At 46.2% G+C, this 27,311-nt stretch overlaps 1 protein-coding gene across 2 annotated transcripts in view; it reads right to left on the minus strand.

The window, feature by feature from the left end:
* Positions 1 to 25,365, minus strand: part of SMARCAL1 (SNF2 related chromatin remodeling annealing helicase 1) — a 106,975-nt gene extending 81,610 nt beyond the window's left edge. The window contains exons 1-4 of one of the 2 annotated variants that reach the window (XM_073634406.1): positions 25,227 to 25,365; positions 17,614 to 18,444; positions 12,953 to 13,003; positions 9,600 to 9,860 (exon numbers count right to left, since the gene is read on the minus strand). In XM_073634406.1, the coding sequence (XP_073490507.1) occupies positions 9,600 to 9,860; positions 12,953 to 13,003; positions 17,614 to 18,400 (1,099 nt within the window). In that variant the 5' untranslated portion in view covers positions 18,401 to 18,444; positions 25,227 to 25,365. Of the gene's footprint in view, positions 1 to 9,599; positions 9,861 to 12,952; positions 13,004 to 17,613; positions 18,445 to 25,202 lie in introns of both variants that reach the window. The other variant, XM_073634405.1, reaches the window with a different exon arrangement.
* Positions 25,366 to 27,311: the final 1,946 nt, after the last annotated feature.

The following is a 27,311-nucleotide window of genomic DNA, read 5'->3' on the forward strand; positions in this document are numbered from 1 at the left end:
GCCTTTTGGATTACTGCTGCTATTCTGGGGAGTCGGATAGTGTAATATAGGTTTGAAATCAGCTTTTGAGGTTCAGCACCCAAGATTATCTCTAGGACCTGCGGGTGAGCAGTAATATTAGCAGTGTCCCTAAGTTGAATGCGCAGAGCATGGCGGAGTTGCAAGTATTTGAATAACAAGTGTTGCGGTATTGAGTAGTTGTCTTTAAGGGCTTGGAAAGTCTTGAGCCTTGAGTCAGTCATGACCTGGTGGAGATATATTATACCATACCTAGCCCATATATGCGGGTCTGGGAGATTTTCAAGTTCTGGCATGTGTCTGTTGAGCCAAAGGGGGGTATGGGAATGGATATGCCCTATTTTAAGCCTCTTTAAGGTTATTTCCCATATTTTCCGGTGGTGTGTTAGCATGCCCTCATTATATCGGGTGGATCGTTTGCTCGTTAGTCCCCCTCGGAAAATAGTTTGTAGTGGTGATGACAGTGGACTTCTTGGGTCATTGCAAATCAACATTTGATATCGCTGTAATTCTTCCCTGTTAAAGTAATACATGTGTGATAATTGGGCGGCTATGTAATATTCCTGTAAATCTGGTAGTGCCATCCCCCCCATGGAGGTGGGGTTTTTAAGGATGTGCCAGGCTAATTTATGCCTTCCGTGTCCCCATACAAACGAGTTAAGAATAGCCTCCATCTTTTTAAAGAACTTGGGGGGAATGTATAGTGGTGCGTGCCAGACCATGTATAGAATTTTAGGGAGTAGAATCATTTTGATGATGTTTATTCGGCCTGTTACCCCTAGGGGCAGTCTGGACCAGGCCTGCGTTTTGGTTTTTATCAGTTGAAACAGTGGCTCTACGTTATTGGTGATGTAGTCTCCCAATTCCCGAGTAACCACTACCCCCAAATATTTGATAGTGTTTACTCTGGCTAAGGGTAATTCTGGGTATGTGACCGACGGAGGGAAATGATCTATGGGGAGAATTTGGGATTTATCCCAATTTATGCGCAGTCCCGAGAAACTGCCCATTTGTTCTATGATCTTTAACGCTGCCTGCAGCGATGGACCTTGATCTGCCAAATATAAAATGGTGTCATCCGCGTATAATCCTATTTTTTCCGTATAATTGTCGACGCGCAGGCCCACTATTTCAGTTTCCGCTCGAATAGCAATTGCCAGTGGCTCAGCCGCCAGGGCATACAGAAGAGGGGAGAGGGGGCACCCCTGTCGAGTACCCCTCTCTAGGGGGAATTGTTTCGATAGACAGCCGTTTACGAATACTCTCGCTTTAGGTGTTTGGTACAGAATCTGCACCCATTTTATAAAGTTTTGTCCGAAACCGAATTCCCTCAAGCATTCCCATAAAAAGCGCCACTCTACTGAGTCGAAGGCCTTGGCTGTATCCAAGGCTACTACCACTCTAGTTCCATGATTATCATGTTTTGCTTGGATGTTCATGAATAGCCTCCTAATATTCATGGCCGTATTTTTCCCTGGCATAAAGCCAGTTTGGTCAGGGTGTATTAGCGATAAAATGGCCTTGTTAAGGCGCGATGCAAGTATTTTGGCTAATATTTTGATATCCACTTGCAGTAGGGATATGGGTCGGTACGATTCTGGGTACCGGGGGTCTTTTCCTGCTTTGGGTAGTACTATTATTTGTGCTTCCTGCATAGAGGAGGGGAGTGTACCTTTATCAAAGATATTCTGGTATAGCTGTTTAAGTTTTGGGATAATTATCTCCGAGAATGTGTCATAGAATTCTAGGGGCAGACCATCCAGTCCTGGTGCCTTTGATTTAGACATTTGGGATATAGCTTCTGCGATGTCATCTTGTGTTATAGGGGCTTCGAGCATCTCGATTTGTTCCAAATTAAGCTTGGGGAACTGTATTGTATGTAGAAAGTTTTTTATTTCTTGTTGGGAATATGTGCTCTGTGATTTGTACAGCTCACTGTAGAATTCCTGAAATCTGGCCGCTACCTGTGGGGGGTCAGTGACTATGTCTCCCTGAGGTGTAGTCAGGGAGACCACCACCGGTGGTTTGTCATTCAAATGCGCTAAGTACGCTAGCATTTTCCCTGCCTGTTCACCGTGCTCAAACACTCGCTGTTTGCAGAAGAATACGTGCTGTCTGGCTTTCTCTACGTGTATCTGGTTTACCACCCTGGCTTGTAGGTTTACTTTTTGAAGATTATCAGGATTGGGGTCTGAGGCATATACATTCTCTAGTTCTGTAAGTGTGTCAGTCGTCATCTGTAGTAAGGTTTTGGACGATAGTTTAAATCTGTTTATATTGGATGTTAGTACCCTGCGTGCCTGAACTTTAAATGCGTCCCATTCCATACCCGGTATATCTACTTTGCACGTGTTGTGCAGTATGTACTGCAGTTCTCTCTTTATGGCCTCAAGGTCCGGCATAACCGTGAGCCAGAATGGATTAAGACGCCATGTAGGAGTGGGAGCTGCCTTTAACATGGAAACTGTTATCCAGCATGGCGAGTGATCCGATAGGGCTCTGGGTGCCATGCCTGATCCAGTAACTCTAGGGAGTAGGGTGTTTGTCACCAATACATAGTCTATCCTCGACATTGTACGGTGGCTGACAGAGTGACATGTGTATGCTCTCGTGGACGGATTTTGCCGCCTCCATACATCCGTTAGAGCAAACTCCTTCAACAAGCGACTCAGTCTGGTATGTTGTATTGAGGCACCGGGGACTCCACCCTGATCTGGTTTATCAAGTGCCGGGTTCATGGTCATGTTGAAGTCTCCCATCCAGACAGCCGGTACCGTTGGGTGCTTGGCTAAGTACGCCAATCCCTTCATGATCACCTCTGTCGTGAATGGGGGAGGAACATAGCTTGCCATGACCAAAACCGGATTACCCCCTATCATGGCGTTCAGAAACAGAAATCTTCCCTGCTGGTCCGACTCCAGCTCTATTAACTCAAATGGGACGTTTTTAGCTATAATAAGGGAAACTCCCCTGGATTGGTTTGTGTGTGTACTATGATAAATCCATCCCACCCATGGTTTTTTTAAAGCCGCCTGCAGGTGGCCGGTTACATGCGTCTCCTGTAGAGCTATAATGTCAGCTTTCTGTGATTTTAGGAACGCGAGTGCTGCGGTTCGCTTAACTTTGTCCCTCAGACCCCTCACGTTCCATGTTAGGAATTTAATGTTTGTCATCTTTGTCTAGTGAGTATTTCGCCTTTGCGGACCAGCAGAACAAGACCAAGCTATCATAATTACTGACACAATTCCTGATCCTGTTTCTGTGCAGTGTGACCCATTTACTTTCAAATACAATATGCATATCTGTACATTCATGTGCTACGACAAAGCCAATTTCCCCAAAACTTTGCAACCAGTGGTTAACCCATCCCTTCCCTCCCAGCTGCACACCTCCCCAACCTGGTGTGAGCATGCAAACCCGAACAATCAACATGAGAATAAACATCCAGCTTGTCTGGCTAGCTGGAGGCACTAAACTTAATATGAATGGTAGTTGTATATCATGTTGAGTAACTATTTCTTTGGGGGCGAAAAATTCACTGTCAACCGTGGAGCAAAACGTGGAAAATAGGAACGATACCATCACAGATCTCCCCAAGTGGGAGCTCCCTTAAAGGTCATACTTGAGTTTATGACAGGATATGTTCAAGTCTCCAATCTGTGTTTTCCTGTGTGAGCCGTTCCATGTCAGTGATTATAGAACTGTTATAGTTACCAGTCAGGATACAGCTTAGGGACACCTTAAAAAGTATTGTGCTTAACCCTTAGTGGTACTCATGACAAAAGTCACGTAGTTTTACCTGCGTTCTAGCTGTGAAGGACAAGGGGAGCCAGTATTCCAACTATGCAACAGAACCAAGGAAAGTAACTAGGCTACCTCTCTCTGACCCACGTCCGGTGGCACATTATATGATTCAGGTCAGAGTATCATGGGTCAAGCTGTGGCGCCAACATCTGTGGTTGTATGAACTTAGAGAGATTAAGCCATCCTGTCTCTACGATCCAGCCATGCTGTCGCTGCCGCCGGGTCGTCAAAGAACTGTACTTTTCCGTCTTCCTCCACCCGCAGCCGGGCAGGGAATAACATCGCATACTTGAGATGGAGGGTCCTCAATCGGCGCTTCACCTCTTGATATTGTGCTCTCTTCCTTTGCACCTCGCTGGAAAAATCCGGAAATACTGCTATCTGGCTGTTCCCGATCTGTATGTTTCCTCTCTCCCGGGTGAGTTTAAGGATTTTGTCTCGGTCCCGAAAATTTAGAAATTTGGCAATGAATGTGCGGGGAGGCGCTCCAGGTGGTGGTGGCCGCGCAGGTACGCGGTGCGCCCTCTCCACCGCAAACATTACTGAAAAGGCTTCCCGGCCATACGTTTTGAGCAGGAGCGTTTCTAGATAGGTTGCCGGGTCCGCTCCTTCCTCTTTCTCCGGCAGTCCTATGAAGCGGAGGTTACAGCGTCTAAGGCGGTTCTCCATGTCATCCTGATGGGCATTAAGTTGTTGTATTTGTCTCTGCATCTCTTCTGTAGTATGTCTCATGGGGTGCAGGGCATCTTCCGCGTTGCTGATTCTGGTTTCTGCCTCCGTGACCCTGTCTTTCAGTTTTGAGAAGTCCTGTCTGATCAGGGATATATCGATTTTTACCTCGTCTATCTTCGCAGTCAGCGTACCTTGCAAGGCGGCTATAGCGTCCAGCACTTTGTCGGTGTCTGACGCCTGAGGAGCGGGACCCTTACACGTGTCTGCGCTGCCCTCCTGCTGCATGTCTTTCTCCAGGCGGCGAAATTGCGCGAGCTTGTCTGTCGTCCCAGTGTTCCGCTTTGGTGGTGACATAGTCCTCAGTGGTCCCGGAACAGAAGGGGAACCCTTGTGATGAATTACTTTGGTGTATCTTTCTTCAGGACCTCTATCAGGAGTTTGTGTGCTGGAAGTTTGCTCTGTCAGTATCTCACTCCCTTACCTTTCAGGCCTCTCCTCAGGTACTGTGTCCCCAGAGGAGATCTGGAGGCCCTTGCACGCAGAAAGTAGTCCTTTGGGGGGCTCGGCAAGTCAGGAGAATCTGCAGGGCTGTTGCTGGGTGCAGCAAGATGGCCGCCGTTCCGAGGACCAGGCCGGAGCCCTGGGCCGTCCCAGGAGCCGCCTCAGGGTGCAGAGGTTCAGCGCTGGGGGCCACAGGCAGTCCGGGGGCTGAGGCAAGCAAAGATCTGTCTCTGGGGAGCCTAGTATGTCCGGGGGATAAGCAGGAGATGCCGCCGGGTGTAGCAAGATGGCCGCCGCTCCGAGGACCAGGCCGGATCCCCGGGCCGTCCCAGGAGCTGTTTCAGGGTGCAGAAGGTCAGCGCTGGGGGCCACAGGTAGTCCGGGGGCCGAGGCAGGCAAAGATCCGTCTCTGGGGAGCCTAGTATAGCCAGGGGATGAGTAGGAGCCGCCGCCGGGTGGAGCAATATGGCCGCCGCTCCAAGCACTAGGCCGAAGCCGGGGACTTTCCTACAGGCCGGGTCCGGGGCGGGACGATCCGGTCTCCGCGGCCTCGAGCAATGCTCCAGACGGCCAGGCAGCGCTCAGGGCCACACAGATGATGGGACAAGCCTATTGAAGTGTCTTGTCCTGTCAGGATTGCTAGGATTGGAGCAGGATGTCGATTACAGGATTTGGGCAAAGGGAGCTCTCTTTCCAAACGTCCTACTCCATAGCTCCTCAGGCCACGCCCCTTTCTACAGCTAGTTTTTATTTATTATTTGCACTCAAGGAATATTTTTTTCAGCTATAGGATTTAAAACCCCCAGAACATTATGGGGGTTGATTTACTAAAGGCAAATAGACTGAGTGCAATTGCCCTCTGCAAATGCAGCTGCTCCAGAGCTAAATGAGGTAAAGCTTCACTTTGCAAAGAATACCCAATCCGGTTCAATTAAAAAATAAATAAATAAAAAAAAAAAACAGCATTTTTGCTTGCATTTTGCTTGCTCTATTTGCCTTTAACCACTTCAGCCATCGGAAGATTTTCCTTCTTAACGACCAGGCAATTTTTTTCCGATACTGCACTGTGTCGTTTAACTAACAATTGCGTGATCGTGCGAAGCTGTACCCAAATTAAATTGATGTCCCTTTTTTTCCCCACGAATAGAGCTTTCTTTTGGGGGTATTTGATCACCACTGCGTTTTTTATTTTTTGCGCTATGACCAAAAAAAGACAGACAAAAGTTATAGCGTCTACAAAATAGGGGATAGATTTATGCCATTTTTAAAATATTTTTTACTAGTAATGGCGGCGATCAGCGATTTTTAGCAGGGCTGCGTCATTGCGGTGGACAGATCGGATGCTTTTGACATTTTTTTGGGACCATTGACATTTATACAGCGATCAGAGCTAAAAATAGCCACTGATTACTGTGTAAATGTCACTGGCAGGGAAGCGGTTAACACTAGGGGGCGATCAAGGGGTTAAATGTGTTCCCTCATGAGTGTTTCTAACTGTGGGAGGAGGGGACTGACTGGAGGAGGTGACATATCGCTGTTCCTAATTAATAGGAACAGCAGATCTGTCTCTCCTCCCCTGTCAGAACGGGAATTTGTGCATTTACATACACAGATCCCGGTTCTGGCTCTCGTGCCCGTTATGGTGGGTGGCTGGCGGGCATCGCGGCCGCCGGGCCATGCGCATCGGGTTCCTCGCCGTGCAGCCTATGGCTATGGCTCTTAAAGGAGCCGACGTACAGGTACGGCGATTCGCGGGAACGAGCCAACCTAATGTAAATGTGCGTGAGCCGGTCGTCAAGTGGTTGGTAAATCAACCCCCCGTATATCCACTTGAGCTCTGAAGGATTTTACCCCCTTCATGGCCAGGCCATTTTTTGTTATTAATGTGCAGTGCAACGTTGTACCCAAATTAAATTTATATCATTTTTTTTTCACACAAATAGAACTTTCTTTTGGCGCTATTTGATCTAACTGAAAAATTTGAAAAAAAAAAAAAAAAAAATATATATATATATATATATATATATATATATATATATATATATATATATATATATATATATATATATATATATATATATATATATATATATTTTACTTTCTGCTATAAAACATCTCCGATAAAAAATTTAGAAAATGTAATTTCTTCATAAATTTTGTCCAAAATGTATTCTGCTGTTTTAAGTAAAAAAAAAATGTATCCCAATAGGTGTATACCGATTGGTTTGCATGAAGATTATAGGGTCTTCAAAACTATGGGATATAGATTATATATATATATATATATATATATATATATATATATATATATATATATATATATATATATATATATATATATATATATACTTTTTTTATACTACTAATGGCAGTGGTCAGCGACTTGTAATGAGACTGCGATAGTGCGGCGAACTATCTGACACTAACTGACGCTGGGGAGGAACTGACTGCCACTGACATCTCCAGTGACACTATTACAGTGATCAGTGATAATACTATACAGGGTCACTGTCCTAATGACACTGACTGGTAAGGGGTTAACATCTAGGGCGATCAAGGGGTTAAGTGTGTGCCTAACAATGTGTAATGTGTGCATTATGTGCTGCTTTTTTACTAAAGATCACTTTCTTTCTTAACCCTGCTTTGGGATAAGAAACAGAGAGATTGTTTCCTGTGTACAGCTCTCTGTGTTGATTGTCAACACAGGGCTCTAGGCTGTGATTGGACACAGCCAATTAGCATGTCGCAGCCTTGAATCTTTGGCCTGGGACTTGATGACAGGCTCCCATCGTGCATAGTGGGCGCGCTATTTTATTTTCCCCACAAAAGTGGAGTTATCCTTTAACCATGAATGATGGCCCTAAAATTATTGCTCTCACTCTGATGAATGAGCTCATCTGTTTACAGTTAACTGTGAGCTCTGGTGCTTGAATCATTGCTCTCACTCCAACATTTGCGGCAATACCTTACATGTGTGGTGCAAATGCAGTTTACTTACATGTGCGCAGTCTGTGCTTGCATTTGCGTGTGTGCACAAGGCAAGGGAGGTTACATTTATTCTTTTTTTTTGTTTATTTTTATAAATTGTATTACTTTTTTACTTTTTTTTATAAACTTTATGGCTGTTAAAAGGGGGTTAACAAGCCATGTGATAGCATTGGGAAGATGACATATTCTTAAAGGAGACATCAGGGGTCTATTAGAACCCCAATAACTCCCCTGCCCTCCACAGCAGCTATTCAAGCACAATTTGTGCCCGAATAACTGCTTCCCTGGCTGCATCAACTGGGGAGTGACAGCTCTGAAACTGGAAGTGATTAAATCATTGTCCTTCTGGCTTCATTCACTACAAAGGAGATTGAGGAGCTCCTTTCCCTTCTCTTTCCTTTCCCTTCTCTTTCCCCTTTTCTTCTCTTTCCTGTTCCTTTCCTTTCCCTTCTCTTCTCTTCTCTTTCCTGTTCCTTTCCCTTCCCTTTCTCTTCCTTTTCTCTTTACTGTCTATTTCATTTCCTTTTCCTTCTTTACTTTCCCTTATTTTTCCCTTTCCTTTTCCTTTTCCAGTCTCTTCTCTTTCCTGTTCCTTTCCTTTCCCTTCTCTTTCCTTTCTCTTCCTTTTTCTCTTTACTGTGTATTTCATTTCCCTTTCCTTCTCTTTCCTTTCCCTTCTTTTTCCCTTTCCTTTCCTCTTTTCTTCTCTTTCTATTCTCTTGTCTTCCCTTTCGTTTCCTTTTCTATTTACTGTCTATTTCCCTTTCCTTTTCTTTCCGTTCCCTTCTTTTTCCCTTCTCTTCTCTTTCCTGTTCCTTTCCTTTCTCTTTCCTGTCTATTTCCTTTCCCTTTCCATTCTTTTTCCCTTTTCTTTCTCTTCTCTTTCCTTTCCCTTCTCTTCCCTTTCTCTTCCTTTTCTCTTTCCTGTCTATTTCATTTCCCCTTCCTTCTCCTTCCTTTCCCTTCTCTTCCCTTTTTCTTCCTTTTCTCTTTCCCATCTATTTAATTTCCCTTTCCTTCTCCTTCCTTTCCCTTCTCTTTCCTTTCCGTTTGCCTCTCTTTCCTTTCCCTTCTCTTTGCTGTTCGATTCTTCTCCCTTCTCCTTCCTTTACCTTCCCTTCCTTCTGTTTCTTTTCCCTTCTCTTTCCCTGTCTTTTCCTTTCCTCCTTTTGTGAAAAACTAAAAAGGTGAACCAACACCCTCCCCGATCCCCACTGTACTTACCTCCATGGGTGATGTGCTGTCAGTGCCCACGCAGCGGGTGTAGTTATCTGCGGATTTGAACTCCCCGCTGTTCTTCCACTTCTTTCTGTGGGGCTTCCAGAACTGATCAGCTTGACTCTGATTGGTCAGCGCTGGCACGTGACCACTTAGACTAATCGGAATCGCTCTGATCAATCCCAGAAGCCCTAAGGAAAGAAGGGGAAGAAGAACGGGGGGGGAATCTCAAATCCCTGAGCCGCTACACCCGCTGCGTTGGCACCGGCAGCTGAAAAGGTGAACTAACCCTTTCACCTCTTCACTCGATCCACAAGGAGGATTTAGCAGTTTGTAGCATTTATTACAATAGAATATTTTTCTTTGTTCGGTGTGAAGGGACAGGAGCTGCTTCTTACCGTAATTCCGAGAGTTCATCTGTTTGAAGAGGCCGATGACTTCCACATGGTATCCAATGTCCACTTCAAACCGCGAGCGGGAGACAAGAAGGCAATGGCCCTTTACAATGGCAGACGGCCTCTGCCAGTTGCTGCACATGGCGAGAACGGCGTTAATGACAGCTCCCCCGCTGGAGGACTTAGAAACTGGCCGGATCTCCACATCTTCCATCCCCTCTAAGGGTTTCAAAGACACATTCTGGAGTCGTTGGACCTCACTCACTGCAAAAAAAAAGGAAACACGGTCAGCCCTGCCCCCGATATACCCGCTGAGTCTTCAAACCAGCCTTGAGCCTGGGTTCACACTGCTGCGATCTCAGAGACCGCATGCGATTCGGACCCGCGCATGCCATGTCAGTTCAGTACACTTGTATGGCTGAACTCGCATTGGATTTGCACAGAAAATATTGCAGGGACTTGCTTTTCCCCGCACTAGAATCGGATCGCATTGGGTGTTCTCACCTATGCAATCCGATTCCTGTGCGAGTTCACAGTTCACACTGCGATCTGTGAACTAAACTGGGGGTGTCATTAACTTTGTTAATGACACACGCAGCGGTTCGCAGTAGGCAGTGTAAACTGCCTGTGGGAGAGGAGCGATGCGGGAAGCGGCACTGGAATCGCGCTAGTTCCCGCATCGCACTGGTGTGAACCCGGGGTAAATGGTGTATAACAGAGTAATGTACGTTTGTGAAAAACACAACAGAAATTAGGAGGACTTGAAAGGAGGCAACAGATTAGTAGTTTATGGGGAGGACACAGGAAGGATCTGCAGAGATCTGGGGAGCAGACAGGAGGAATCTTCTAGATCTAAGGGGGGACACCAGAGAGCACAACAGTGAGTCAAGAGAAATCAGGGACAGTTAAGACTGCCGAGGTGGCACTGTGACAGACAGGTACTTCTTGTCCCTGCTAGCTGGCTCAGAAACCCTGATTGGAGGACTGTGACATTTTACAAAAGGGAGTTTCCAGAAAGTAGTGACAGAATCGAGCCGCCTGGCCTTCAATGCAGGATCTGCTGCATTTCATCCAGACCAGAAGCAGAGACTATTAGTGTGCTTCTTTTCAATTGCATGGCCCGTTATGGATGTGGTGTGGCGACCTGAGAGGTTGGTCCGGAGATAGTTCTTGAGATCCCTGGGAGACATTTATTGGATTTGTGTTCACATTTGATCCATGAGTTTTGCTAGATACAGGATACTGTCAAAAGTATTGGGACACCTGCCTTTATACGCACATGAAATTTAATGGCATCCCAGTCTTATTCCATAGGGTTCAATATTGAGTTGGCTCCGCCCTTTGCAGCTATAACAGCTTCAACTCTTCTGGGAAGGCCGTCCACAAGGTTTAGGAGTGTGTCTATGGGAATGTTTGACCATTCTTCCAGAAGCGCATTTGTGAGTTCAGGCACTGATGTTGGACGAGAAGGCCTGACTTGCAGTCTCCGCTCTAATTCATCCCAAAGGTGTTCTATCGGGGTAGAGGTCAGGACTCTGTGCAGGCCAGTCAATTTCTTCCACCCCAAACACGCTCATCCATGTCTTTATGGACCTTGCTTTGTGCACTGGTCCAAATCATTTGGTGGAGGGGGGGTTTTGGTGGGGAGTGGTTTGTCAGGGGTTAGGCTTGGCCCCTTAGTTCCAGTGAAGGGAGTTAGCATTCCAAGACATTTTGGACAATTTCATGCTCCCAACTTTGTGGGAACAGTTTGAGGATGACCCCTTCCTGTTCCAGCATGACTGCTCACCGGTGCACAAAAAAGTGTCAGTAATGCCGCACACACGATCGGAAATTCAGCCAGCAAAAGACCGATGAGAACTTTTGGTCGGAAAATGCGATCATGTGTATGCTGCATCGGACTTTTGCTGGCGGAATTCCCGCCAGCAAAAGATTGAGAGCAGGTTCTCAATTTTTCGGTCGGAAAAAGTTCCTATCCGAAAATGCGATCGTCTGTACAAATTCCGACGCGCAAAATTCCTACGCACGCTCGGAAACTATTTCACGCATGCTCGGAAGCATTAAACTTAATTTTCTGAGCTCGTCGTAGCGTTCTTGACGGTCGAAAGTTCAGAGAACTTTTGTGTGACCGTGTGTATGCAAGGCAAACTTGAGCGGAATTCCGTCGGAAAAACGCTCGTGTGCACGCGGCTATAGTGTCCGATTTGTCCGCCGCAATATCGCAGTACCGCTATAAGTCAGTTATTGTCATCATTACTAGTAAAAAATAAATAGTAATATCCCATAGTTTGTAGACGCTATAAATTTTGCGCAAACCAATAAATATACGCTTATCGGGATTTTTTACCAGAAACATATAGCAGAATACCTATTGGCCGAAATTTATGAAGAAATTCAATTTTTTACTAGATACGTTTTATAGTAGAAAGTAAAAAAACTATTTTTTTTTTTCAAAATTGTCGGTCTTTTTTTGTTTACAGTGCAAAAAATAAAAAACGCAGAGGTGATCAAATACCGCCAAAAGAAAGCTCTATTTTTTGGGGGGAAAAAAAAAGGACGTGAATTTTATCTTGGTACAGCGTCGCACGACCACGCAATTGTCAGTTAAAGGGGGGTTCCGGCCGGGAAAAAAAAAAATGTAAACGTCAGCAGCTACAAACACTGTAGCTGCTGACTTTAAATAAGTAGACTTACCTGTCCTGGGTGCCCGCGATGTCGGCCGCCCGAGGCCGACCCGTCCCTCGGCTCTCGGGTCCCGGCACCGCCATCCAAACTAAGGGAAACAGGCAGTGGAGCCTTGCGGCTTCACTGCCAGTTTCCTAATGCGCACGCGCGAGCGGCGCAGCGTTCTGTGAATGGCCCCGTGGTTTTCTGGGAACACACACAGTTCCCAGAAGGCAACAGGGCCGCTCACCGAGGAGCAGGACACGCCGCGGAATAGGAAGAGGCAGACTAGGAAGACTGCCTAGCAACAAGGGTTTCAGGTAAGTAAATTTTTTTTTTTTCACGTTTTTTTTTTTTTAAATTTTTTCAGATTTTTGGATCAATTTTTTTTTTTTAGGGTGGCCCTCCACTTTAAAGGAACGCAGGGGGGGGGTAAATCTTCCAGGGGGCTATTGGTTACCATTGACACCCGCAGCGGTTCACATGAATGGAGCGTGCTTGTGATGCAGAGCGGGATTGCACAGGAATCCGCATCAGTGTGACCCGGGCGGGGGGGGATGAAGGGAGACAAAGCTTGTTAAACAATCACGGTTCCTTCGCGCTTTCCCATCATCCTCTTCTAATTTGAAGCACAGACACCCCCCGTTACATGAGGAAAGGACAATCGTCTGTGCGGGGCACCCTTGACTTACTGAGGCCGGTGTAATCTTCCAGGCTGAAGTTCCACATCTTTGTTGCGGGATCTACAAAACACACAAAACAAAATCCAGTTATAGCCATAAAGCAAAACCTGCCCCTCTGCTATAGGTCAGCAGAAAATCAATGGAGTGCATTCACCCAGTTCTATAAATCTCAATTTGTACATTTATAGATCTATGAATCAAACCAATTGCTGCATTACGACACAGCTAATTCTCCAAGCCTATAATAATTAGGATATGAAGCAATGGCCGTCACAAAGGGGTTGATTTACTAAAACTGGAGAGTGAAAAATCTGGGGCAGCTGTGCATAGGAACCAATCAGCTTCTAACTTCAGCTTGTTCAATTAACCACTTTCGGACCACCGCACGCCGATCTACGTCCTAACTTTGAAGAGGAATATCGTTGTTATGGCAGCAGCTAGCTGCCATAACCCCGGTATCCTCTTCTTCGGCCGGCGATCCGCTTTCCGATAATAGTGGTCTCTACGGCGGATTCGCCGCGAGATCACTTTAATCGGCGCCGGGAGAGGGCCCCGCTGCGCTCCGGTGCCCTCCGCCGCTTACCGGAGCCGTTGGCAGTGGCAGAGGCGATCGGATGTTACCCCTTGCTGGGTATGGAGACAAGTGAGGGGAAGATGGCCCCCACCCATCTCCATAACATTGCAGGGCGGAAGCGACGTGAAAACATCGCTTCCGCCCATAGCTCTTAAATTTTTTTTTTTTTATATTGCATTTTAGTGTAAATATGAGATCTGATGTCTTTTTGACCCCCCAGATCTCATATTTAAAGAGGACCTGTCATGCTTTTTTTCTATTACAAGAGATGTTTACATTCCTTGTAATAGGAATAAAAGTGACACATTTTTTTTTTTTTAAAGAAGTGTAAAAATAAATAATAAAAGGTAAAATAAATAAGAAAAAAAAACATTTTTTAACACGCCCCGTCCCGCCGAGCTCGCATGTAGAAGCGAACGTATACGTGAGTAGCGCCCGCATATGAAAACGGTGTTCAAACCACACATGTGAGGTATCACCGCGATCGGTAGAGCGAGAGCAATAATTCTAGCCCTAGATCTCCTCTGTAACTCAAAACATGCTACCTGCAGAATTTTTTAAACATCACCTATGGAGATTTTTAAGGGTAAAAGTTTGTCGCCATTCCACGAGTGGGCGCAATTTTGAAGCGTGACATGTTGGGTATCAATTTACTCGGCATAACATTATCTTTCACAATATAAAAAAAAAATTGGGCTAACTTTACTGTTGTCTTATTTTGTAATTCAAAAAAGTGTATTTTTTTCCTAAAAAAGTGCACTTGTAAGATCGATGCGCAAATACAGTGTGACAGAAAGTATTGCAACAACCACCATTTTATTCTCTAGGGTGTTAGAAGAATAAAAATGTTTGAGGGTTCTAAGTAATTTTCTAGCAAAAAAAATAATGTTTTTAACTTGTAAACAACAAATCTCAAAAAGAGGCTCGGTCCTTAAGTGGTTAAAGCGTTTGTTAACCTAAAAAAAATGGATCCTGTTCCCTTACAGCAGGTTAAATAGCGCAGTGCTTGTGCTGTGTAACCTGCCCTAGAGCTGCACGATTAATCGTTAAAGAATCGAGAGATTGCGATTCTACCCCCCCTCCCAAACTTTAAAAAAGCATTTCCTCCATTCAGTGCAGAGTTTGCTGCTCATGGCCACAGCTGTCAAAAAAAAAAAAAAAAAAAAGGCAGCCTGCCAAGTTTCATACATTTCTTAGATAGAGATAAAGAGAAACATTGTAACACTGTTCTTTTAATTCAAAGGAATGAACTTCGGTCAGTAAATGAGGTCAGTTTAACCACTTAAAGACTAAACCTTTTTTGGCACTTACTTACAAGTTAAAATCTGTATTTTTTGCTAGAAAATTACTTAGAACTCCCAAACATTATATATTTTTTTTTTAGCAGAGACCCTACAGAATAAAATGGTGGTTGTTGCACTATTTTATGTCACACTGTATTTGCGCAGTGGTCTTTCAAACGCATTTTTTTTGTGTGGAAAAAATACACTTTAATGAATTTTAAAAAAATCTAAACTGTTAAGTCAGCCCAATTTTTTTTGTATAATGTGAAGGATGATGTTACGCCATGAGTATAGTGAGAGAATCGCAATCTTTATTCTAGGCAAAAAAATCGTGACTCTCATTTAAGCCAGAATCGCGCAGCTCTAACCTGCCCCTCTCTAAACTGTAAAAAAACCGGGCTGATCCTGCCACTTTCTGTGTCCCCCTCTGTGAGCTGACCATGGTAATCAGGGCTGCTGAGCCCTGACTGCAGTGGTCAGCGTACATCCCTCTGTCATCCGCAGCTCTCCTCTGTCCTCTCCCCCCTCCCATCCCTGTCTGTCAGCTCTGTGTGAGGTGTCTCCAAACACCGCAACCCCCCCCCCCCCCCCCCGCCGCCGATATTCATAGCACATTTAAATTTAAGAAATTTCACTGCCTGCCCCTCTGCTTTAGTCAGCGATAATGCATTGTGTAGGTGTATATTGAAAACAAAGCTTCTAAATACCCTTATTAGAGATCTTCAGGCCACCGATCGGCCACGTGACTCACGGCCGCTCTGCTACTACGATCCCCGGGCTACAGAGGGAGGGGCTGAGCAGCCAGCACAGCGGTCACGTGACCTCCCGGCTGCCGTCAGAGGGAGAGCTCAGCCCCTCCTGCTGTGACCTGGGGATCGTAGTAGCAGAGCGGCTGAGAGTCACGTGACCGGCATTTAGAAGTATTGTTCTTAATATACACTTATACAGTGCATTATCGCTGGTAAGGAGAGGGACAGGCAGTGAATTGCTTTATAGAGCTTACAAACACGTTAAGCTTTGAGAATAAAGCCATAGAGCCATAAAGCCATAAAGCCAGTATGCGATGCATACTAGAACATTATGACAATGCCTCGCAGGGGATTTTATTTTATTTTTTTTATTTTTCTTTAACTGCGGAAACTACAGATTTAATCGGTGCAATCATAATCATCATCAATGACGATGTGTTCAATCACAGCCCAGAGCCCTGTGTTAACAAACAACACAGGACTCTGTATAGAGGGAGCGATCTCTATCGGCTTTAGTAAATCAACCCCATAGTTTTTGAGACCAAAGAGAGTTTACAATAAAAAAGTGACTGCACTAGGCCTAGGCTTCAAAAAAAAAAAAAAAAATGGCGGCCTACTTTACACGGCGATTCCTGGGTGATCATCTGGGAGCTCTCCATGTGGAGATATTTCTATGCTGACAAGGTAGCCATTTGTATCTGATGTGCGTATGTCCTCTGGATATAGCAATGTTTTAACATTTTTTTTATCATATGTTATTGTAATATACTGTCTGATGGATTTATTTTATCTTTGATAGGGAGACCTGTTCCTTTCAACTACCCCCAAGTGTGTCCTGACGAAGCAAAACAGCGAAACGCGTTGACGCACAGGGGCTGACTGCCGTTTAATTGGTGTCAACTCTCTGGTTTACACTAGATACTCATTACTATCATATGCCTATCGTATGTTTTTAATTATTTTTTTACTTGACCTGTTTGATATGACTTATTGTTAATAAAATATATTTTTGCACTATATCATTGTCCATCTTGCTTGTAAAGTCCGAATTAGGGCCCTGTGGCCCTTTACCCTTTTCTCTCCTCCAATCAAGTTTATACGGATGTGGCTTTAGGAGTGTTATTTCAATTTTTGCAACCATCATTGTAAAGCCTCTGTCAGCCTCTCTATCTGAACCAAGACATACATTCAAGGCTGGAAATGTACATATTTGTTTTCAGAAGTAACATATAGTTTTTGAGACCAAGGGAAAAGGGGAGGGTTTCCAATAAGGAAGTGACTACTCCAGGCTTCAACAAAATGGCGGCCTACTTCAGCACTGTAAAGCTTCTGTCAGCCTTTCTCTCTATCTGAGCCAAGACATACATTCAGGGCTGGAAATGTACACATTTTAATTTCAGATGTGACATTGTTTTTGGAACCCAGGAGAGGGGGAGAGTTTCCAATAAGGAAGGGACTGCTCCGGACTTCAACAAAATGGTGGACTACTTTAGCACTGTAAAGCTTCAGTTCGCCTTTCTCTCTAACTGAGCTAAGACATACAATCAAGGCTAGAAACATTCATATTTTAATTACAAAGTGACATATCGTTTTTGAGACCAAGGAGAGGGGGAGAGTTTCCAGTAAGGAAGAGACTGCTCTGGGCTTCAACAAAATGGCAGCCAACTTCAGCACCATAAAGCTTCATTCAGCCTTTCACTCTGAGCTAAGACATACAATCAAGGCTAGAAACGTTCATATTTTGACTACAAAAGTGACATATAGTTTATGAGACCAAGGAGAGGGGGAGAGTTTCCAATAAGGAAATGATTGCTCTGGGCTTCAACAAAATGGCGGCGTCCAGCAAGAAGAAACAGGAACAGTGTTTGAGGCAATTTACTGCACACACTGATTTTTCTAGCATAATTATTAATGTGGAATGTATGTTCCTTTGTTAAAGAACATTCATTGTTATCAAACTGTAATAAACTTCAGCTTTAAATACAAAATGTTACATAAAGAAGTTTTTTTTTTCTCTCTTTATCTGGATCATTAGAAGCAATCCCTGTCACCATATCAACTCACCATAATTTTTGCTGGGGATCGTCTTAAACAAAGCAATGAGCTCTGCGTTGTAACCCACTTCAACCCGGAAACGATCTTCGGCATGTTTAACGCACCTTCCTTTCGCAGCCGTCCCCGGTTTCTTAGCCTGAGCCGAATCCAAGGCGCTGCCGCCTGCCTTCTCTCTGCCATCTGTAGCTGTCTTGCTCCCGGCGGCAGAAGCATATTTGGAGCTGTTGCTGTAAAACTGAGACACGTTACACTTTACAGGCCCTGGGCCATCTTTCCCAGCACCAGGAGGTGCGTCCACAGGCTTGTACGAGTTCGGTTTGGACGGCTCGTGGTTTTGGTATGGGGCTGCTGTAGCGCCAAAGTTCTGAGGCTGAAAATTCTGTCCAGGTGCCACCGGTAAAGATATGGGAGCATTTTGACAAGACGACTGTGCGTCCGTCTTTGCAGGAGACGAGTAATTTTGGGCGGAGCCAACGGAAGCCTGGGCAGGTACCCCCCTGTTAGCGCCACCTGCTGAGTGTAAATTAAAACTTCCTGTTTTTGAAGGGTTCAACATAACGCTGTTATATTGCCCCAGTTCTTTGGCAGTAGGGGGGACATTAAAGCCTCGCTGCTTGTTCTGCTGCACGTTCCCGCCAAACTGTTGTGGGATTGACGCCTGGACGTTGGAAGAGACGGGAGCGGTCTGGTTAACTCCATTCTTCTGCGCCGCGAGTCTCTCGGCTCTCCTCGCCAAAGCCTTCTGCCGGTTCTCCTCAATCTTCCTCTTCTGCTCCTCCGTCAGGCAGACTGACATCTTTCCAGGATGAGCTTCAAACTTCCGAAATGACCCGTCAGCATCTGGAAAACGAGGAGTGTTAATGCACAGGGGACACGCTTTTAAAAACGGACAAGAGGTGTTACGCTCTATTAATCTAAACATCGAACCGTTTTAGGATGCGGTGAAGAAATCAATTAGGCGGATGTTCCCCTCCGGGGACAGCTGTATGCCTCATTTCCAAGAACTATGTTCACAGACAGTGCCGTATTTCATGTTTTACCTCTGAAGAGGCGACGTAGCCGGCATAAGCCGCTCTGTCACGTCTCCGCCATTTACATTGATTAATAATAAACTGTGCAAACGATGAATGAGGAAGTCGTTACTCTACGAATGTATCGCAGCAGAGGCCGCGTGATGCCTACAAATTCACGGCTGGGTGAATAAAATGTTTAAAGTGTTTGTAAAGATGGGTTTGTTTTTTTTTTTTTAATTAACCACTTAAGGACCGGAAGTATTTACCCCATTAGTGACCAGGCCATTTTTTGCGATACGGCACTGCGTAGCTTTAACTGACAATTCCGCGGTCGTGCGACGCTGTGGTCAAACAAAATTTATGTCCTTTTTTTCCCACAACTTTTCTTTTGGTGGTATTTGATCACCTCTGCGGTTTTTATTTTTTGTGCTATAAGCAAAAAAAGATCGACAATTTTGATTTAAAAAAAAAAAACCTATATTTTTTTACTTTTTGCTATAATAAATATCCCCCAAAAAATAAAAATGTAAAAAAAATAAATAAATATATATATATATATAAATAAATGTATGTATGCATATATATATATATATATATATATATATATATACACACACACACACACACACACATATACACACACTATATTATATATACATAAAAATGTAAAAAAAAAATTTTTAAATGTAAAAAAAAAAAATTTTTTTAAATGTAAAAAAAAAAAAAAAAAAAATACTTCCTCAGTTTAGGCCAATATGTATTCCACTACATTTTTTTTAAATAAATTTAAAAAAAAAAAATTGCAATAAGCGTATATTGATTTGGTTTGCGCAAAAGTTATCGCGCCTACAAAATAGGGGATAGATTTATGGCATTTTTATTATTATTTTTTTTCTAGTAATGGCGGTGATCTGCGATTTTTAGCGGGACTGCGGCGGACCAATCGGACACTTTTGGAAGCAGTGGCATTTATACAGCGATCAGAGCTAAAAAAAAAAAATAGCCGCTGATTACTGTATAAATGTCACTGGCAGAGAAGGGGGTTAACTCTAGGGGGCAATGAAGGGGGTAAGTGTTCAATCGTTTGTGTTTTTAACTGTATGGGGGCTGGGCTGACTGGAGGAGGAGAGAGATCGCTGTTCCTAATCACTAGGAACAGCAGATCTCACTCTACTTCCCTGACAGAACGGGGATCTGTGAGTGTACACTCACAGATCCCCGTTCTGCCTGTCTCTGGAGTGATTGCCGGTGGACATCGAGTCCAACGGACCCGCTGGTTGGTTCCCCTCGCCAGCCAATGGACATCGCCCTGTACGTGCCCGACGTACAATGACAGCGATTCCCGCAGCAGAGCCAACCTGCCGCAGTACAACTGCGGCGGCTGGTCTTTAAGTAGTTAAAATAACAGACATGTTATACTTACCTGCCGTGTGCAATGATTTTGCGCAGAGTGGTCCCGAATCTCCTCATCTGGGGCTCCCTCGCTGGCTCTCCAGGCTCCTACTCTTCTCAGTGTGCCACCACAGGAATCTGTTTCATGAGCCGGGCTGTGCGCATCTATTGACACACACAGCTCGGCTCAGCCTCGTCCTCTGCTTACAGGATTTGATTGAAAGCAGCAGGCACCAATGACTCTGGCTGCCGTCTCTGTGAGCAGAGAGAGCCGCTGCAGACCTGGATTGAGATGGGACTCAGGTAAGTATATAGGGGGGGCTTTACAAACACCGGGACATTTTTTTTTACCCTAATGCAGGGATTGTATTAACGTAAAAATATCCAGCCTTTACAACCACTTGCTCACCAGGGAAGCACCCGCATGTCGCTGGTCTTCAAGTAGTTATAACAGGATGATCCCTAGAGCTGCATCATCCCGGTACAGTTTTTTAGATCTGTCAGTCGGCTTATAAAAGCAATCCTAGCAGCGAACTGGCCGCTTGATTGCTTTTACAATCCCCTCCCCTCCCCCCCCTCCCCCCACTGCCTTCTGCGGTTTACTCAAGCTCTCCCGTCCGTCCCACTGGGAAGCCCATGTGACCAGCCGGCGTGTCCGCAAGTTGGTCGGAGACCTGAACAAAGCCCAAATTCTCTTTGTTAGGCTCTCCGCTATGGTAACCAGGAAGCCGTGACCTGACGTCACTTCCGGTTTACCCGAATGTCAACGGCGCCATTTTAAAAAAAACAGAAGCATTCGAAAACACTGATCTTGGTTTACTGAATGCTTTTAAGGGCAGGGGAGGGATTTGGGGTCTTATAGACCGCAGATCCCTCCATAAAGTGGACCTGTCACATGCCTATTGCTGTCACAAGGATGTTTACATTCTTTCTGACAGCAATAAAAGTGATCCAAAAATAATATAAAGAAAACGTGTAAAACAGTTGGGTTATGTATTGTGTTTTTTTGCATTAAAATTCAAAAGTGTATTTTTTAGTAACTAGATGGTGTTCCCTACCTGCGCAGAATAGTGATTTTAATTGTTATTATTTTAGGGTCAGCTGGTTGTGAGGATAAAATCTATTCAATGAAAATTAGCGATGAACCGCCCACCCTGCAAATAGATATACAATAAAGTGCAATATGCATATTTTATTTTTTAACCTCCCTGGCGGTTTTCCCGAGTGTGGCTCGGGGTTACATTTCAGCACCATTAGCGGTAACCCCCGAGCCACACTCGGGATCGCATCGCAGGATCCTGGTGTGGCTTTACTTACCTTGTCCCCAGGATCCTGCAATGTCCCCCGCTGTGTCTGAGGGCTCCGTCCTCCTCCGAAGCCTCTCCTTGCCAGGCTCCATTCCCTGCGAGCGTCGCGACGCACGGGGGCGGAGCCTGGCGGCAAATTAAAAAAAAATGTAAAAATCATAACACATACAGTAATGTAATCTTACAGATTACAGTACTGTATGAAATGATTTCACATCCCATTTGTCCCCAGTGCTTTGGCCCATGCCCTGCATGCAGTTTTATATTGCATATACTGTTCTTTCTGCCTGGAAACTGGAGATTGTCCATAGCAACCAAAAAGTGTCCCTTTACGTCAAAAATGGCTTTAGACCAGCTAGAAAACCGCGATAGTAAATTAACACTTGCAGAATTGAGCGAAAGTGAATCGTGGGGAAATTTATTTTATTACTATTTATTTTAATTTTTTTTAATTATTATTTTTTTTTAATTATATTATAATTTATTTTTTTGTGTTTCAAACTTTATCATACCCGGGATGTCTACTAGACTCTGGTTTGGACAGATTTAAGTGTGTTATTGTTAAGAATTACAGACCTACAATATAAAACGCCAAATTTCCATGCAAAATAATTGTACCGCTTTCAGCACCTAAAATCCGAAATAATCATCCCGCCAGGGAGGTTAATGACTTGACCCCCCGGCCTTTTCTGGCACTTTGTTTACATAGTTACATAATTGGTCTGGTTGAAAAAAGACACAAGTCCATCTAGTTCAACCAAAAAAAAAGGGGGGGGGGGGATAAAAAATAAATAAATCACACAATCCCTTATACACCGTCCTATACAAAATGGGGGGGGGGGGGGAGAAAAACATAACCTTTAGAATCACTTTAAAGTGGAGCTCCACCCAAAGAGGAAAGTCCGCTTGTCTGCCTCCGTTTTAATGATTGCAGCAAGTGCAAAAAAGTGCCAGTGATTATACATGTTGCTGCACTGTTGTCAGTGGGAGGACAGAAGGTCGCTGTGTTGGTGTCGGTGGGAGGACAGAAGGTCGCTGTGTTGGTGTCAGTGGGAGGACAGAAGGTTGCTGTGTTGGTGTCAGTGGGAGGACAGAAGGTCGCTGTGTTGGTGTCGGTGGGAGGACAGAAGGTCGCTGTGTTGGTGTCAGTGGGAGGACAGAAGGTTGCTGTGTTGGTGTCAGTGGGAGGACAGAAGGTCGCTGTGTTGGTGTCAGTGGGAGGACAGAAGGTCGCTGTGTTGGTGTCGGTGGGAGGACAGAAGGTCGCTGTGTTGGTGTCAGTGGGAGGACAGAAGGTCGCTGTGTTGGTGTCGGTGGGAGGACAGAAGGTCGCTGTGTCGTTGTCAGTGGGAGGACAGAAGGTCGCTGTGTTGGTGTCGGTGGGAGGACGGAAGGTCGCTGTGTTGGTGTCAGTGGGAGGACAGAAGGTTGCTGCACTGGTGTCAGTGGGAGGACAGAAGGTCGCTGTGTCGGTGTCGGTGGGAGGACAGAAGGTCGCTGTGTTGGTGTCAGTGGGAGGACAGAAGGTCGCTGTGTTGGTGGGAGGACAGAAGGTCGCTGTGTTGGTGTCAGTGGGAGGACAGAAGGTCGCTGTGTTGGTGTCGGTGGGAGGACAGAAGGTCGCTGTGTTGGTGTCGGTGGGAGGACAGAAGGTCGGTGTCGGTGGGAGGACAGAAGGTCGCTGTGTCGGTGTCAGTGGGAGGACAGAAGGTCGCTGTGTCGGTGTCAGTGGGAGGACAGAAGGTCGCTGTGTCGGTGTCGGTGGGAGGACAGAAGGTCGCTGTGTTGGTGTCGGTGGGAGGACAGAAGGTCGCTGTGTTGGTGTCAGTGGGAGGACAGAAGGTCGCTGTGTTGGTGTCGGTGGGAGGACAGAAGGTCGCTGTGTTGGTGTCGGTGGGAGGACAGAAGGTCGCTGTGTTGGTGTCGGTGGGAGGACAGAAGGTCGCTGTGTTGGTGGGAGGACAGAAGGTCGCTGTGTTGGTGTCGGTGGGAGGACAGAAGGTCGCTGTGTCGGTGTCGGTGAGAGGACAGAAGGTCGCTGTGTTGGTGGGAGGACAGAAGGTCGCTGTGTTGGTGTCGGTGGGAGGACAGAAGGTCGCTGTGTTGGTGTCAGTGGGAGGACAGAAGGTCGCTGTGTTGGTGTCGGTGGGAGGACAGAAGGTCGCTGTGTTGGTGTCAGTGGGAGGACAGAAGGTCGCTGTGTTGGTGTCGGTGGGAGGACAGAAGGTCGCTGTGTTGGTGGGAGGACAGAAGGTCGCTGTGTTGGTGTCGGTGGGAGGACAGAAGGTCGCTGTGTTGGTGTCGGTGGGAGGACAGAAGGTCGCTGTGTTGGTGTCAGTGGGAGGACAGAAGGTCGCTGTGTTGGTGTCGGTGGGAGGACAGAAGGTCGCTGTGTTGGTGTCGGTGGGAGGACAGAAGGTCGCTGTGTTGGTGTCGGTGGGAGGACAGAAGGTCGCTGTGTTGGTGTCGGTGAGAGGACAGAAGGTCGCTGTGTTGGTGGGAGGACAGAAGGTCGCTGTGTTGGTGTCGGTGGAGGACAGAAGGTCGCTGTGTTGGTGTCGGTGGGAGGACAGAAGGTCGCTGTGTTGGTGTCAGTGGGAGGACAGAAGGTCGCTGTGTTGGTGTCAGTGGGAGGACAGAAGGTCGCTGTGTTGGTGTCGGTGGGAGGACAGAAGGTCGCTGTGTCGGTGTCGGTGAGAGGACAGAAGGTCGCTGTGTTGGTGTCGGTGGGAGGACAGAAGGTCGCTGTGTTGGTGTCGGTGGGAGGACAGAAGGTCGCTGTGTTGGTGTCGGTGGGAGGACAGAAGGTCGCTGTGTTGGTGTCAGTGGGAGGACAGAAGGTCGCTGTGTTGGTGTCGGTGGGAGGACAGAAGGTCGCTGTGTTGGTGTCAGTGGGAGGACAGAAGGTCGCTGTGTTGGTGTCGGTGGGAGGACAGAAGGTCGCTGTGTTGGTGGGAGGACAGAAGGTCGCTGTGTTGGTGTCGGTGGGAGGACAGAAGGTCGCTGTGTTGGTGTCGGTGGGAGGACAGAAGGTCGCTGTGTTGGTGTCAGTGGGAGGACAGAAGGTCGCTGTGTTGGTGTCGGTGGGAGGACAGAAGGTCGCTGTGTTGGTGTCGGTGGGAGGACAGAAGGTCGCTGTGTTGGTGTCGGTGGGAGGACAGAAGGTCGCTGTGTTGGTGTCGGTGAGAGGACAGAAGGTCGCTGTGTTGGTGGGAGGACAGAAGGTCGCTGTGTTGGTGTCGGTGGGAGGACAGAAGGTCGCTGTGTTGGTGTCGGTGGGAGGACAGAAGGTCGCTGTGTTGGTGTCAGTGGGAGGACAGAAGGTCGCTGTGTTGGTGTCGGTGGGAGGACAGAAGGTCGCTGTCGGTGGGAGGACAGAAGGTCGCTGTGTTGGTGTCACTGGAGGAAAGCATGGAGGTTTGGTGTGGGGGGGGAGGGGTTCTTTGGGGTGCACTGAATTTAGGGGGCCCTGTGTGGCCCTAGAAGGGGGAGGGGGGGGTTGGAGGTCTCTGAGGAAGGTAGGGCAGACAAGAGACTTTTAGCCCCCCCCCCCCCCCCATATATGAAGGCGGCTTCCCTGATACCTGAACGTTCCCATAGCAACCGCAGTACATTGTTGCCACAAACTGTATATCCCCATGTGCTGGGAGGCTTCAGCGCCCCCCACAGACCATGGCTGGTGCAGCTTATTATATTGCTGTCCTGACTGTATAGGAGTGGAGTCCCCCTTTAAGGAGCCCCCTTGTCCCCAATGTTTCCATGAAATGACACAACTCTGCTGCTCTGGGAGGACAGTCCCAGCCAATCACATCACAAGGTGAGCCCCACACTGCATACACATTCCAGGGCCCGCCCCTGACCACTAACCAGTCCTCATAACTAGTACCTGACCAGCCAGCTTCATATTTACCCGCCGGGATCCATGACAGCTCAGGGCAGCCCTCTACTGCTGCTAACACATCGCGTCATCACCGGGCGACGGACGGCATTGATGTCCCCGCCCACCCGGGCAGCCCCGCCGCCGCCATCTTGACTACTGGCAGACTACTGGCAGAATGTAGTATGTCCGTGTGGGAGGGGATTTCCTGCTCCCTGTAGAAGCCTCAGCTGAGGGGCGGCTGTGTATGGAGAGGTCCAGTCTGAGTTTATTCTGTTTCTCTTGCTGTGTTTACCTTGAAACATGTCAAATAAATGCATAGCTCCCAACTGTCCCTGATTTGGAGAAATGTCCCTCTGTCCCTCATTCCTCCTTATTTGTCCCTCATTTTGGTCTGATCTATACAGTTGTATATAAAATGCACTTTTTATCTATCAAAAAGTGTTTCCCAGTGCTAAACCTTTCATCTGATTTCTAAATCGCTGCAGTTATAAATTACAAAAGCCAATATAAAGGAATAGTAGTGGTAATAAAGCATTTGTGGGTTTAACCAATCTTGTTTTTTTTGCACAATTCTCCTTTAAAGGGGCGTGGCATGGGGTGTGTCCTATGCCTGCATACTTTTGCTGATAGGTGTCCCTCATTCCCATCTCAAAAAGTTGGGAGGTATGTAAATGCTGTTGCTGAAAATGCTGGTTGTCTGGTTTTCATGCTGAATGGAGCCAGTGTGTGTGGATCAGGTGTACTTGTTTTACTCTGACTTTGCTGGCTGCATGCTTGTTCAGAGTTGCCAACAGGCTCAAAACATTTTTGGGGGACACTTTTTTTTATGTAGGCGGAGTATTATTTTAATTAGGGGCGGGACATTCATTTGTAGGTGTGGCCTAGCAAGAGAGAAAAATGTGGAGCGCGCTGCGGGCAAAAGATGGGCGTGGTTTCAATTACGGTTAATATTAGGTGCAGCTTAAAGGGGGTGTGGTTAAAGTCTGAGATGCCCTACATAATGGAGAATGTGGTAATATATAGGGGAATTAAAAAGAGGGAGGGGTGAAGAGAGAAAAAAATAGGAGGGAGGGGGAGAGAAAGAGGGAGGGAGAAAGAAAGAAAAAGAGGGAGGGAGAGAGAAAGAAAGAGGGATGGAGGGAGAGAGAGGCAGAAAGAAAGAGGGATGGAGGGAGAGAGAGAGGCAGAGGGATGGAGGGAGAGAGAGGCAGAAAGAAAGAGGGATGGAGGGAGAGAGAGGCAGAAAGAAAGAGGGATGGAGGGAGAGGAAAAAAGGGAGTGAGAGAGGAAGAAAGAGGGAGAAAGAAAAAGAGAGGGGGGGCAAGAAAGAGGGAGGGAGAAAGAAAAAGAGAGGGAGAGATAAAGGAAGAGGGAGGGAGAGAGAGAAAGAAAGAGGGAGGGAGAACGGAAGAAAGAGGGAGAAAGAAAAAGAGAGGGAGGGAGAGATAAAGGAAGAGGGAGGGAGAGAGAAACAGAGAAGGGGGGGGGGAGAGAGAAAGAAAGAAAGAAAGAAAGAAAGAAAGAAAGAAAGAAAAAGGGAGGGAGGGGGAATGAGGGAGGGAGAGAGAAACACAGAAAGAGGAGGGAGAGAGAAGGGAAGAGGGAGGAAGAGAAAAAGAGAGGGAGGGAGAGAGAAAGGGAGAGGGAAGGAGAGAAAGAAAGAAAGAAAGAAAGAAAGAAAGAAAGAAAGAAAGAAAGAAAGAAAGAAAGAAAGAAAGAAAGAAAGAGGGAGAGAGAGAGAAAAAGGGGGGAGGAAGAGAGAGGGAGAGAGAGAGAAAAAAAGAGGGAGGGAGAAAGAAAAAAAAGAGAGGGAAGTAGGAAGAGAGAAAGAAAGAGGGATGGAGGGAGGGAAGGAGAGGAAGAAAGAAAGAAAGAAAGAAAGAGCATGGTGACACTAAAGGCTCTGTCTTATCAGGAGATGGATTGGGGACTATGGAAGAAGGGGAGGATCAGAGACTATAGGATCAAAACAGCCTTTTTACACAATGCGGAGGATTAACCCCTTAAGTTCCACAGTGAGTATATATATAACAAGCATGCTTTCCTGCATATACAGACTGATTTTACAGTTGTGGGTGTTTAGTAACACTTGCCCACAGTCAGGGCTTTTTTTCT

This window comes from Aquarana catesbeiana, linkage group LG06 (genome assembly GCF_042186555.1).
Source record: "Aquarana catesbeiana isolate 2022-GZ linkage group LG06, ASM4218655v1, whole genome shotgun sequence".
Lineage (NCBI taxonomy): Eukaryota > Metazoa > Chordata > Amphibia > Anura > Ranidae > Aquarana > Aquarana catesbeiana.